Consider the following 14,570-nt stretch of genomic DNA (forward strand, 5'->3'; position numbering starts at 1 on the left):
TTTAGGAAATTAATAAAAGCATTTCTAATTGTTTTTTTTAATCCACGTATACTCCAGTTGTTGCATACTGAACTTAAAAAAGCAGTATCCTCGTTTAAGCTATGAGGAAACAGTCTTATCAGCTCCTGAACTAGCAGGTCTAAGTCTACACAGTTCATGTCCACTCCACCCTGTAGATATTAACTAAACACACTAATTCAAGCCATTAAAAACAAAATTTACAAAATAATTCTAATTTAGACTTAATGTCCTGAAGATAAACAGAAGAAGCACAGCTGCCATTTCTGTGCCATTATCCCTATCTATAAAAGCACACAAAGGTCACTTTGCAGGCAACTAAAACAACAAGTGGACACCAGAGCTTGAGAGACCAAGTAAAACGCAAACTCTTAACTCCCCATTAACAGACAAACCTCTTCTCTGGAATTCTTACTACAAGCCAAAAGTACTAAACTCAACAGTCCTAAATGTTTCTCTTCCCCTACCTAAGTAAACCTGTAAATATTCAGAAAAATAAATACATATGCCAGCAGATAGTATCAACGCCCAAAAGATGAATCCTATAAAACCATACTGAGAAGCAGCACACCAAGATGCATGCAATCCTTAAGCAATAATATGCAGAAACCATACTCTAAAAGCAGCATTTCTTGTTTTACCATTTGGAAAGTTACCTGTGCAAAAACATGCTTTTGACTCACAACTACTCTTGCTGTACATCAGACCCCAAATTAGAAGGCATGGGGAAGAAGACATATTACAGAGTTTCTCCACTACCCATTCTGCATATACCAGTCTCCTTTATAAAATCATCTCTCACAAAGCAGCTGCTCAGGCTAATTCATGTCATAAAGAAATTACATGGCAATAGGAATTATTTGAAACCAGTTTTAGTGCACTGAAATGGAGAATTACTGATTTGTCCCCTCAAAAATCAAACACCTTCAAATGCCTTCATTATGCTTACCTATTTTCTTTATCAGCATAAGAACCAGTACTGTTTATGAAACTAAAAAGTACTGGTGAATAAAGACAGAAAAGTCTGTTTCAAGACTACTCTGAATGAAACAAACCCAACAGCAATTTCCTTATGCCTACATGCTATATCCTTATACAATTAAGTACAGCTGAGGTCATGATTAGACAGTTTTAAATCACAGGTTGTTCTTTATTATTTTTACTACAAATCTAAGTGTGGCTAAATATCATCTGTAAAAAACCTTGCAGTACCTGAAAAGCCTGGTTTGGCTGCAATCAAGAATAAAGTCCATCCGTAATTAAAAAGAACATCTTTGCTTTCAGCCATCATTTAAAGTAAGTGTGTAATTATTTTCTTTTAATACATATTTAATACCTGAAATATGTATGTAATTAAAATACCTTTTTCCCCCAGGAAACAAAAATTTGCTGATTTCAGCACAACAAATAGAGTCCCAAATACTTGTTAAAAACAAAAATTAGCTAAATTTAACCACAAAAGCCTAAAGTGTAGCTGAGCACTTAATAAAAGTTATGCTGTGGTGATCCTATCTTATGCTTATTAATTGACCTTCTGAATCCTCTATATTAGTCTCACACCAATACACAACTGCTGACATTTTCATGACAAACTATGAATACTAAGTCTTGAGACATAAAAAATGACACATCTAACATGATTAAGTAAGCCAAATACTGTAAATTTCAAGTCTCAAGTGAATGATTCAATTAAAAGCAAGTTAGCCTGAATTATTGGCTCACAGTGAACAGATGAGTACCCAGTAAGTCTCCAGAAATTGGAAATAGATGCCTGAAAACTTCGTAACAGATCCCTCAAAAGTGCAATCAATGTTCTTGCACTGGTAAGATAAATGTGACTGAGATAAGTAATAAGTATTTTGATAAAACAAGGCTATAGAATCATAGAATAGTTTGGGCTGGAAAAGCCCTTAAGTTCATCCAGTTCCAACCCCACCTGCCATGGGCAGGAACACATCACACTAGACCATGTTGCCCAAGTCTCCATCCAGCTTGGCCTTGAATACTGCCAGGGATGGAGCATTTACCACTTCTTTGGGCAACCTGTCCAACTGCCTCATCACCCCCACAGAAAAGAACTTCTTCCTTATATCTAACCTGAACTTCCTCTGTTTCAGTTTGAACCCGTGCCCACTGATAATTAAATCAAAGATCAAAGTCCAAAATATTTGAGCCTAATCTCTCAAAATTTATGTGTATTAATGAGAAAAAACAAAACTATCATGTTCATACTCACCGGAACTTTACTTCCGACTATCTGCATGCAGTGGTCAGCCAAGAGAGGTTATTGTGTAAAAAAGATAATAATAATACATAAATAAACACAGCAAAATACTTAGTAGGATGTAGCATCACACAATCTTAAAGTGTTTAATCATTAGTAGTAGCAGTTAGATTCTTTTATTACTTTATCCAACTGTTTAAGAATTACAGCTTTGCAACAGGAAAGCAACAGTTCTACTGGAGGAGAAATCATTTGAAATTCTTATGTTCCGCTGCTCAATCACCAGCATTTTACACATTTAGAAACAAATAACTAAATACCTCACTTAACACCTACATCTTGAAAGATTAATAGGTATGCCAGCTTGCTAAAATTATCCCGTCAGATATTTTCTATATGACACTGAGAAGAAACAAGTGGCATACTGACTTCCTTGTACATCGAACAACTTCATTATTATGGAGCTTTTGATCTAGTTAGATGATGTCACCACTGAGTTTAATTAAGTTTTCATCATCAAAACCATAGCCTACAGTTATAAATCTAACTTGCATTTTATGAAAACTCATATGGCATTTTTCTTCAACTGCTCAGTATGGATGCTTTTAATTACATGGATAATTAGGCAGTGATTTGCAGAATGACATCTCCTTTTTACCATGGAACAGCATCTCTGCATATTCATGAACAAGAAGCTGACTTTAAACAGAAGAAACTCTGCAGAAAGGCAGCACACCTCTGCTCTGTTCTACCAACTCTGCACAAATGTTCTGACCACATTCCTGTGAATACCAGTACTATAGACATCTGCTGAAATACTGTAGGTTTTCCCTTGTCAGCCCTTTGCTGCAGTCTGGTAGCAGCCACTTTATTGAATAACCACTTTTACCTGATAAAGGGCCTGAGATAGTAAGATTTTGTTCAGAGATCTTAATTTGATTGTATCTGTTCAGCCTCCACCTGCTTCATACTCCACATTTATCTCTTGCATTACTGTTTTAGGAAGCCTTTCACAAGACAGAAGACCCTACAAGTCTCTCACAATCACCTCTTCTCTCCCATACCTGATGAGGCTTCCTCAAGAAGCACAAGACAGACAGTAATCACCAGACAATCTCTGGCATGAGTTGTCACCAAGTTCAATTATGAAACAGAATTCTGATCTTTCACCATTTCTCCAGTGTATTTTCCATAGGCAACAATCTTTCTCTGAGCGAGAGAAGGAATCAGAAGCACAGGTAGCCACTGCACACGAAAAAAAATCTAGCTTTTAGCTTCCTCCTCACAAGGAAAAGGAAAGCTTTTATTCACCCATTGAAAAACTAGGTGTCTTTCCCCCTCAGAAGTCTGAAGACAGCAGGTTTTTCAGAAAAGCATGGTCAACATGCTGCAGATGGCACACAAGGCAGAGAAAAGGAAGCACTAAATTGAAAAATCATTTGGTTAAGATAACATCAGTAAGTGACTGATGCTCAAATGAGTGGGCAGAGCTCAAAAGCCTAACGAAAACAAACTTCAACTGGAAGAAAAGTTATATCAAGTGTTAAGTGTGTTTCGTGAGCTCTAAGCAGAAGAAAAAGCCCAAATACTTTCAGTATAAGAAAAAAAGAAGGCAGATGAACAGTTATCTGTGACCAAAGAAACAGGCAGAGAATTGTAAGACAGTTCATTTTGAATGTGATCACACGTTCATGGAAGACAGGCCTGAAGGAGGCCTGAAGAAAAGAAAGTTTGACAATTCGGGATGCAATAAAAACTGCTTAGGGTTCAAAATAAACAGCGAAAATGAGGGTTTGCTTTAAGATCCCAATCAATGTTTTGCAATTGAGCTCTGCTTTTTCTACTTTTTAGATCAGTTAAGATGATAGCTATTTAAAAGGTAAATTAGAGTAATGCACTATAGAAAGGTCTTTTATATTTCTGAAAAACCTTCAATTACTCTATTCAAATGCCACGATTCAATTGCAAGAAGGACTTCCTGAAGCACACAAACTTCCATCCAAGCCCTTTTTCCATTACAGAAAACATTTTGCATATGGACCAAACATCCATACTGGCACTGCCTTCAGTTCAAAGCACACATGCATGTATGAGGACATTTCAGGATGGTTTTTGATTATATGTTTTACTTGTTAGTACATTTTGGCAACATATCTGGAGCTCTGTTAAGTTTCCCATGCTGCAAGCACAGACAGTGGCAGTAATGCAATCTGTTAAAGTTGTCAGCAGTTAGACATGCAATGGCAACCAGGCTCTCCTTACTCAGTGATGAAGTTAGGGTTGTGGATGGAGTTATAAGGTTATACTTGAGCAACTTCATTTCAGTATTAGTATATATAAGATATCACCATTGTCCATCTACTTTTTGGGAAAAGGTTGCAAGAACTTCCATTGTACAAGTTTCTACTGCTTCAATATTTACACTTACTAAGAAAGATTTAAAATTTATCATTGATCAAGTGAAGACCAAAACCCTAAAACACATAATCAATACTTCCCAGGGACACTGTAAGCAAAGCATATTAACAGAAAATTGCATAATATTCACTGCATAAGCTTGAGTAATTCTCCAATAACTTGCATGTTTAGCTAGAACATACTTCCAGCACTGGCTTCCTTCCAGGACAGAATAAAGGACTGTGGATTTAGTTTAAGATGAACTCATGCAGAAACATCACTCCTCTCATATGCAGATCCCCATTTTCATATTATAATGGAATTTATAATGTTTAATGAAAGTTTATAAAGTTTAATGAAAAGAATTTGCATTTAATAATTGCACCACATTTTAGTTTTCATTACTTGAAATTTACCTCTGCAGAGCTTATTTTAAAGGTTCAAGTAAGACAAATCAACTGTACTGCTTGGAGTCCACAGTTATAGATTCATTAGGCAGATACCAACAATCTTATTTGCCACTTATTTCACTAAGAAGCAGATTATTATTTAATGATATCTGTATGTAGTGCTCCAACTCAGCTCTGTAGAACTGCTAGCAGTGCTGCCATTATGCATTTTACTAATTATTCCATACAGTCTTCATTTCCAAAAACCTTTATTGCACACCATAACTTAGGAGTGAAAAAAAAAAATGAGATTCATCCTCATTTCCAAATAAAATCATGTGCATTACCTAATTTTATTGAAGAATTATGCTAAGAGCAAATTTTATCACTCAAAGCATACTACTGCCCCTTGGATACACAAAGCTACACATACTTCTCCCCAGTACTGCAATATATAGAGTTCCTCAGAATTCACCACTAGCTGCTTTAATTATTTATAGACCACATAGTGCACAAATTGGGACAAAATCCATTTCTATGAAAATCATAATAAATATATGCATATGTTTTATCCGACATGCATGAATTTCCGTGGCAAATTCTCCCTTTACATGGCAAGAACTATATTTGCCATACTTGTTTTTAACACAAGAACCATCACTGATGTATTTTATAACCAATTAGTACTAATAGCCACACTGCAGAGAATAAATTGCAGGTCGTCACTATATGAAATTGTATTTCTCAACGCCAGTTGATGGGGCTTCTTGTCAGTCTCGTACACTTCAGACACCATGAAAGAGACTTCAAAAATTCTGCATGAAGGATCATAAGCTAAGGGTTAATTGATCAACTTCAGTACAGAGAATGACCAAGATGATTTAAAGGTGTGAATATACGTTCTTTTTTTCTACTCAAAATATAATTTGAGAGTTATTTTCAGACCTTCTTTTCACTAAAGGAATCGTTTTATTTACCTTCAGAACATTTGTTAGCAATTTAAACCAGCAACAGTGTTCAACATACTCTAAACTAAAACACTGACTTCAGTTCTAAATACTCGCCCTATTTTGACTCCTTCATTTTAACCATGTAAATCATACATCTAGTATGTATGTCATTGCTGAAACCGTGAAGTCATGCTATCCCTTCCAAAAACTTCTGGTACCACTAATTTGTAGCATGAAGTCCACTGAAATGAACTGTGGTTTCATCTATTACCCTACATCATTGGATTTGCAATATCTTGTGGGTTACAAGAAACCATCAAGTTTTTACATTGCCCAACAGCTGAAATACCAGCTAACCCTTCAGATGCAGCTGTAAGCATTTAAAAGTGTATTAGTAAGTACAGATTAATTCCTTTTTTCTCCTACCATTCTTAAAAGATAAATCTAGACCAAACAAAAAATGAAAGTTTCAAGCTTGAAAAACTAACACTCACAAAGCTAAGCTCCTTAACTTTCACATGTCTTGGAAAGGTGACTACTTACGGATTTGGCAGTTGCAGAAATGTACTGGATAACCATCTCACGTTTTGTGCTCAAGTCCTTATCTCTTAAAGGAGCTTTCCGTTCTTCATTTAGATTCATGTCTTCCTGCAAAGAAACATGCCATACAACATCAAGACTATTTCATGCTTTTTACTAGCTTTGGGGTTTTCTTTATACTCCTTTTCTTCTACAAATGGCTCATTTTTAAACAAGCAAAAAATCACTTTTTTCAGCTTATCGGCATTTGTGTATTTCTAAGCCACCCAATTTTCTCATTTTATTCTGTCACTTCAAGTATTCACAGTTTTCAGGACATAAATTTGTAATTTCATTAAGGGTAGTCACCATTTATGAATTTTGGCTCAAGAAATAAAACTAGAGGATGAACGCCTAAATTTTACACCTTAAGTTGATCAGTTAACTCTTGTGAAGTTCCTGTGGTTTTTTATAAAACCTTATCACAAGACACCATTCCTGCACTACCTAATCAGAAAGCTGTTATTACCTGGATGATTAGCTTGTGGTAAGGGATAGATGTGAAGGTGTTCCAATTGATGTATTTAAAACAAATCTCAAAATCCAAATATTCTGGTAGATTAAATCTTTATATGCCTGTTTCAACTGATTAACCACAACGAAATAATTACTAGTCAAGACTAGTCTTCCTATTAAAAGTGAAAGTAACTTCAGATTAGCAACTAAAACCACATTTTTCAAAGAATTATTAGTCTCTGGAAGACAGACCTATTGCCTACCTCAATAAATATTACTTGGAAAAGCTAAAAATTGATCTCTTAATTTAACAAGCAAATCAAGCAACTATTTATTAACCCTTACCCCATCTTTCAAAAGAGATTCACAACTTCATTGAACAGAATAGAGCTACACAGTGAAATAGGCCAGTTCTTAGTCCATAATGACTGTATGGAAGTTAATAATAATTTTAAAGGATAAAACAGGAAACTAGTTTTATCAATACTCAAAAGACTGCAATTTCCAATACGTTACATATCAACACCAATGTGAATTGCAGAACTGATACACACCTACTTCAAATGTTACTTTCTGCAGTACGAATCAAAAAGCTTGCTTGTGAGTAGAATACAAACCTTGACAGAAAATACTCATAACTGTACAAATATTCAGCTTTCTAAACATTAAGATTTTACTAATGGAAATTATTGTTTTCAAAGGGTATTTACTTAAGTTTATTAACATCTATCTTTCAACAGCAGTATTTAACTATAGCAACTAAGGTCTATAGAGGTCATCTTCATGAAGCAATCAACAGCTTAAGATTTTCATTTGTGGTTTTTTGCCTTTGTTTTGTCTGTAGAAGTAGACCAAGTAATTACAACATACATAGTACGAGCATTCTGCATTACGCAACTGTTCACGTGCCAATCTAGAGAGGTCTATCAGGCCTACACTATGCCCTCCCAAGTAGTTAATACATCAAAAATTACATATGAAGATCACTACTACATAATTAACTCCAGCATGAAAACAAAACCTCATAAAATAATGTAGCACATCATCTTACCATCATTTTTTCAAAGAGATCCATAACTTCTTTTTCTGATAAGTTTAAGCAACGCTCATCAACAAGTGCCTGAGCAAGCGGGATTTCACTTATAGAAGGTTGAGAGTCAATAGGATGCTGAATGAGAGGTTTCTCTTTTTTCACTCCTGATCTTCTGAGGCTTGTTATTCTGTCACGCTGCAATGACATCAATTTAAAAATAAGCAGAAATAGAAATATGAGAAAGCAGCCAATTACATGGAAGTAACACACACACTTTTAGTTAATCCAAGCAGCAGAGTTAAAACTCAAACTGAATGTAAGTAAAAATACTCTAACAGTCAGCTATTACTTTTCATAGACAACATTTAAGGTAAATTCATGACAGGTCACATGCAAAAAGGGATATAATTTCTCACAGTTTCAAAAGTATACCAACTATGTTAAACTCTTAGCATTGGAAAATCTTGAGTTCATCTTCTCACACTACTCCCTAATTATCCTGATAGTGAATAAATATGGTACCACAAAGGTAATGTCCAAGCGGTCCTTCACCTGAAGAGCTATAAGTCCTTGGAGGACAACTGAAAAAGCCAGCGTTGGGAAGGAGGTACTCACAAGTTCATCACGCTTATAAAAAACTCCTGCTAAAGTAGAATAAAGTTTGTAGAGGAATTAATGCTCCAAGTATAGTTCACAATTCCTTGACATGTTTTTGAGTACGAACTCCTGAAATTAGTGCTTACTTTTAAAAAGCAAGGTAATGGATTACCCACATAGAAGCAGCCACCCATAGTTAAATACACAGAACAGACATTAGTGAAAGCATGTCAGACAGTCTGCAGTGACGTTTCACTGGTTAAGGCTGACTTGGTTTATACCTTATACCAAACCCCTCACCTTTTTGTTTTTAAAGCATGCTTACTCTGTTAATTTGTTAATATTGGAAACCACCAACAAGAGCACCTTCCTTATAAGGCCATTTATTACTGCGGTATTAATATATAACTATTCTGAATAAAGTAATCTTTTTCAAGTTAATAATACTGTCTTTATACATATATGTTCATTTTGAGAACATTTTATCGATAGTAATTTTTCTAAACCCACTGTTTGCAGCAACAAATACCAGTGTATTTGTTTCAGACACTGAACAGCCTTATGAAGATGTGCTTTCCTCTAACAGCAGCTTATGTAGGGCTACCAGTATCATTCATAGCAGTTACTGTAATCTCTATGAAGACATGGACCCCAAATGTTTTATTTTCTAGAATTAAACAATCATTGTGAAACATGAAAAGTTCAGTGGAATATTTCCTTTGTAGGAAACCTGATTTTATTATGGATTAGTCCACTCAGGAGTGGAGAAATCTGATCAAGTGCTGTAGAATATGGGTAACAAAGGTTCTTATTTTTGTTGTTGTTTTTTTTAACTTGCTTTGTTACATTGGGGTATTTTCTGAGATCTTGTAAGACTACCTTACATTTTTGAAGGGCAAGTATCCCTAAATAAGCTGCAGTCCCCTTGAGCTTCTTTGTAGGTATTTCTTCTTGTGTTTTGTTTGTGGGCTGGGGGGGGAGGTGGGAGGGGGGGACTGGGCTTGGGTTTTCTTCTTAAGTCTTACATTTGTGGACAGAAACACATTACCTACAAGGATATTGTTAACAACTTTAACAAGGCAACAATATCAATTTCATACCATTTTTTTCCTCATTAGAATAGTTCAGATTGACATTTTTTTGAACTAAAATTAGCACATGGCCTATTGAAAAGGCCAAAGGTACAACATAATGCCTGAAAGGCAGCATTCTATACATCAAATGCAGTTATATTGTTCACTTATATTAAAATGCCCATTCAGCAGTCACAAAAAAGGAGTTAAAATCAATTTTACCATGCTGCAATCTGTTTAAACAAATTTGTTTAATCAGATCGAAATAGTGGTATCACTTTAAAGGCATAAACAAATCTTCTACATGATTTATAGGCATAATTTCTTCATTTAGGACATGTGATGTTTAGCTAAGAGGCCAGCATGGTATATCTCATTTTACTGAAATCAATTTTGATATAGGTTTCTGTAAAGGTACTGTACAACAGGTTTCAAAGTATTCAGTTATAAGTGAATACAAACATGCTGTTTGACATGCAGTACCCTCTTATTACCCAAAATGGTTCCACTTGAATCATGTGGCAACCCACTTTGAAGAACCACTGCAGATCCTTTACTGTTAAAAAGAAGGTCAGGAAAAATAACTTGAACTGTTGAATAACAGTTTCAACATATACACAGTATTACTGAAGTACATAGAACGTGGTTAAAGAAGGTTCTCCAAATAGGTATCATTAATTCCTCCTCTTCAACAGAAGATACAAATCAAGACCTTCGGGAATTGTAGCTCAGTTTTCTAAAATCTAATGCTTTAATATCCTTATAACAACATGTTATATTGTCCACAATATTTGGAGTAAATTAGCATGCAGCGTGGAGTTACCATTGCAAATCAAGACGTTACAAAGACCTTACCACATCATCTGCCAAAGTTTTTATTTGAATATTCTATTAAAAAAAAAACAAACAACACATACAAATCAAAGAAAAAAGACAGCATTACCTACTGTTTCAGAATAAAGCCTGTGTTTCATGTATTCTAACATTAAAAAGTACTTATTTCCAGTAAATATTCCAAGAAAACTGCAGCTAAATGAGCATGGAACTTACTGCATTTTATGCAAAAAAAAAGCAGGCTTGCATCCCCTTTTGCCTTGTCTTTTGTCTAACTCATGAACCTGAAACCTGTAAGCTCTAGCACCCCCACTCTTGCACAGAAATGCACAAAGGTGTCTTTGAAAGCTTTCCAAAACAAACACGGACTACTGGACTTCAAACTGAGTCAGCAGATAGCTCATTTCTGACAGTTTTTGAGACTCGGAGTTGAGGAAGATTCCTTGTGCCCTTGCTTCTTGAGCCTGCTGCCAACTTCTCCTGAACACCAAGTACTGGAAATTTATAGACCCAGTGGTTGAAGCCTGCGTACCGATGATGCACAAACCAGTCACTGCCATCTCTCCCTCCTTTGTACCCTCTCACTTTTGCTTAACAGCAGTAAAATCGTGCTGACAAAGATCGTGGATGTTATATTTTAATTCACAGCCCAAAAAAGCAATTTATATTGCATACCAATATAAATAATCATATCAAGGAAGCATTTAGTGAATAAATGTTGCTCAATTTACACCAAGCAGTCACAAACAGGTAATTAAGGTCTAGCACTTTGGGGGTGTGAAAGCCAAGACAAAAAGTACTGCTGAGTTGTTTGTGACAAACTGCTGAGTTTCTGCATGGGAGAAAGGGGAGTAGTTGATCCATAATGACACAGCCCTGCAAGTCACTGGTTAGGAAAGAGTGACACTATTTTCCCAGACAGCAAGGTTTCAGATTCCTTGGTTATGCTCTCAGCAGCCAAAATGAGCAGGGTGCTTCTAGTTAACATCCCGTTCCACTGTGTTGTTAACACAACAGACAAGTTCAACATTACTGGAAATGAACCTATAACTGCTCAACACCACAAATTTTACTTGCTGCTAATTCTACCTTCTGGCTACAGCTGTCAATATGGCATTTCTAAATAAAAGCTTTGCCAAGACCTTATAAATAGTGGAGGAGGCATCATGGTGCGAAAGAGGAGCAATGTGTTCATACTTTAGAAGGTAAGCACACAGGTATCCAGGACAGTGGGATGGACTGACGCTGACCAGCAGATCAGTCCCTCACAGCAGGATTAGGAAGAGAATCAGAAGTCCAAAGCAAGAAAAACCCCATGGGTTGAGATGAAGAGGAATTTACCAAGTGAAAGGAGAAAAAAAGAGTACATTAAACAAATGATTCAACAGCCATCACTCATCACTCACTGCCAGCAGAGCAATACCTACCCAGCCTCTGGGCAACTGCTAGTTTGGATCCACCCCACCACCCCTGGTTTTATTGCTGAGCACAGCACTATGTGGTATGGAAAACCTCTTTGTTCAGTCTGGATGTGCCAGCACATCCACTCCCCACATCCAGCCTACCTCATCCAACCTGAGGGGAAGACACTAAGAAAGTAAGCCTTGACACTGGGTAAGCATTGTTCAGCAAAAGCTGAAACACTGGTGGTTTAAATCAACACTGTTTTGGTCACGGATCTGGAATACAGCACCCATATGGGCAGCTTTGAAGAAAATAATCTCCATCTCAGCCTGACCCAGTTAAGACAGCTAGAATAAAACTTTTTCTCTTACTAATCCAGATGTTGACACCAACCTTTTAGCTTCCTAATTGCCAAGTCTCAAACCTCTTCCTTACACCTCTCCTGTATTTTCATTACCTGGACTTAATATGGAGTTAAAAGATGAAGTAATACCCTAATCTTCAAACTAAAACTAAGATGTCTTTACTTCTGTAAACAGAACTTTTATTCCTAATGGACATTATGAAGGAAGAAGTCCAAATGAAGTAAAGCCTAGCCATGAATTTAAACCAGAGACAGCTATGTGAGCAAGAAGTTTTAAGACTCTTTATCTGTTTTAGCAGTCACTTGTATTAGAAATGTTTTCTTCCCTTCTCATCTAAGTACTGTCAGTCTCTCCCAGAACCTGGAACAGCATAATCTATTCCATCTCCACATTTATATTGCAGTTGTCACTCAAGCTCCTCTGGGCAAATATAGAATACTATAGCAAGATACCACACAGGATTTTTTCAGACACCTCAAGCACACTTCCCAAATCTCCTTATGGTGCATAAGCTTACATTACTGCCAGTAGCTACTCAAGATAAGCAACACATTTAACAGGTAGAAAAGAAACTGCAAGTAGCTGGAGGCAGAGGCAAGGCAGTTATGTACCTGCAGATTCTAACTGACACACAATTTTGACAGTCTCTTATACCAACAAAGAAATCACGTTTCCAGTTTGATTTAAGAATATAAACCTGAAGTAGTTTACCTGCCCAAGACGAAGTTTAAGATATCACAGGTTTTGTAGTCAATCCTCTAGTATTATTCTTTCAGCCATCTATAAGATGGCCGGAGCATCACAAGGTGAAAAGAAGGCAAGCCTCTCCTAGCCTGTTAAAGTCACTACCTTCCTGGTTTTAGAAGTAGGCCAAAGGCAAAGGGTTTGCAAAAATCAATGATAAAAAACTGGCAGATAAGGGATATCAAACCAGTATCTGTATGTATAAACACACATACAGTTTAAGAAAGCCATATATCATCTCTCTTAGTTTTTAATAACACAAACCACAAACTACATCAACTCTTATACCAAATAAATATTTCCTACTGATTTACATAGTTCTTCACTTCAAAGGCTTACATAACAGAATTTCACCCTGTAGTCTTTCCATGCCACCAGTAGTTAAAAATGTCATTTTCTTAATCACAGAGAATGAGCAACATTCCCATTAGACTATTTAACCACCTATTAACGTTCAATTTTGCTATTAAATGTAAAAAGATACCTAGGAAAGTGTGAAAAGATACCCGAGTTACCTTCACTGATCTGCAGAAACTGGAACTACAGACTCATTTAGGACTTTCAAAATCTTGATTCACAACAAAGTATACCTGCATTACTAGTAAAATTAGTAACAACACAATTCTCAAAGTGTTTGCTTTATAGTAACTTTTCTGGCACTACAAGGAGCATTCACTATGCTTTCACAAAGGACTTACAACAATAGCTGTAATCCATCTGGTGTATCAAAGATACTCAAAGTTAGCAACACTAATAGTTTTGTACTATTGTTGTACATTTGCATTTGGTCTATATGACACCACATGGGAAACACTTCTTTGCTTTGCAGCTGTTTGCTTTGCAAATTCCTTAAATATGCATTATTTAAATTAATTTTACTAAGGCTTAATCTATAACCTGCACATGAAGGTAAAACATTCCCTTGGGCTCTAAAAAGCGAGACCAAGGAGCATGTGAACACCTTACATCATGCTGTCAAACTGAAGCTGGAAAGTTACTCACGTTGACAGCACGGAGTCAGTGCTGTTAGACTGAAGGCCGACCCAACCAGAAATCTGACTGGTTTTCCTCTATTACTCTACTTATTTCCTCAGGAAACCAACCTTCCAGAAACAAACTATACTAGGAAAAGCACTTCGACAACCCCTCTGCTAAATAGGGTCACCCAAGTTGGTGACTATTAACAGCAGAGGGCACCAACCCTAACCCTAGCCACAGTGCGATGAGATGGAGTGCCTCAGCACTGCTCATAACCAGGAGGGGAGGGGAGGAGAGGGGAGGCCACGTCAGAGGCAAATGAGTCACATTGGATACTTGCCCTCACAAATGCCACTGCCTGGTCCTCAAGAGATGAGGCAAAAGGGCACCTTCACACAGTGCCTCTGTGCAAGGGTAATAGAGACACCCTAAGCACCAGCCTGGTCTGATGAAAATAGAGGCTAAAGGAAACTGAAATGGCTTCCTCATTTTTTTTGTCTGATTAGCAGAACACTGTCACACTCCCAAA

At 36.5% G+C, this 14,570-nt stretch overlaps 1 protein-coding gene across 5 annotated transcripts in view; it reads right to left on the reverse strand.

The window, feature by feature from the left end:
• The window catches only part of DIAPH2 (diaphanous related formin 2), a 232,578-nt gene that overhangs the window by 204,659 nt on the left and 13,349 nt on the right, over positions 1-14,570 (reverse strand). For 2 of the 5 annotated variants that reach the window (XM_031048216.2, XM_034063588.1), the window contains exons 2-5: positions 10,572-10,604; positions 8,065-8,241; positions 6,522-6,626; positions 2,255-2,275 (exon numbers count right to left, since the gene is read on the reverse strand). In XM_031048216.2, the coding sequence (XP_030904076.2) occupies positions 2,255-2,275; positions 6,522-6,626; positions 8,065-8,241; positions 10,572-10,604 (336 nt within the window). Of the gene's footprint in view, positions 1-2,254; positions 2,276-6,521; positions 6,627-8,064; positions 8,242-10,539; positions 10,605-14,570 lie in introns of all 5 variants that reach the window. The other 3 variants (XM_034063589.1, XM_034063587.1, XM_034063586.1) reach the window with 3 other exon arrangements.

This window comes from Melopsittacus undulatus, chromosome 6 (genome assembly GCF_012275295.1).
Source record: "Melopsittacus undulatus isolate bMelUnd1 chromosome 6, bMelUnd1.mat.Z, whole genome shotgun sequence".
Classification (NCBI taxonomy): domain Eukaryota; kingdom Metazoa; phylum Chordata; class Aves; order Psittaciformes; family Psittaculidae; genus Melopsittacus; species Melopsittacus undulatus.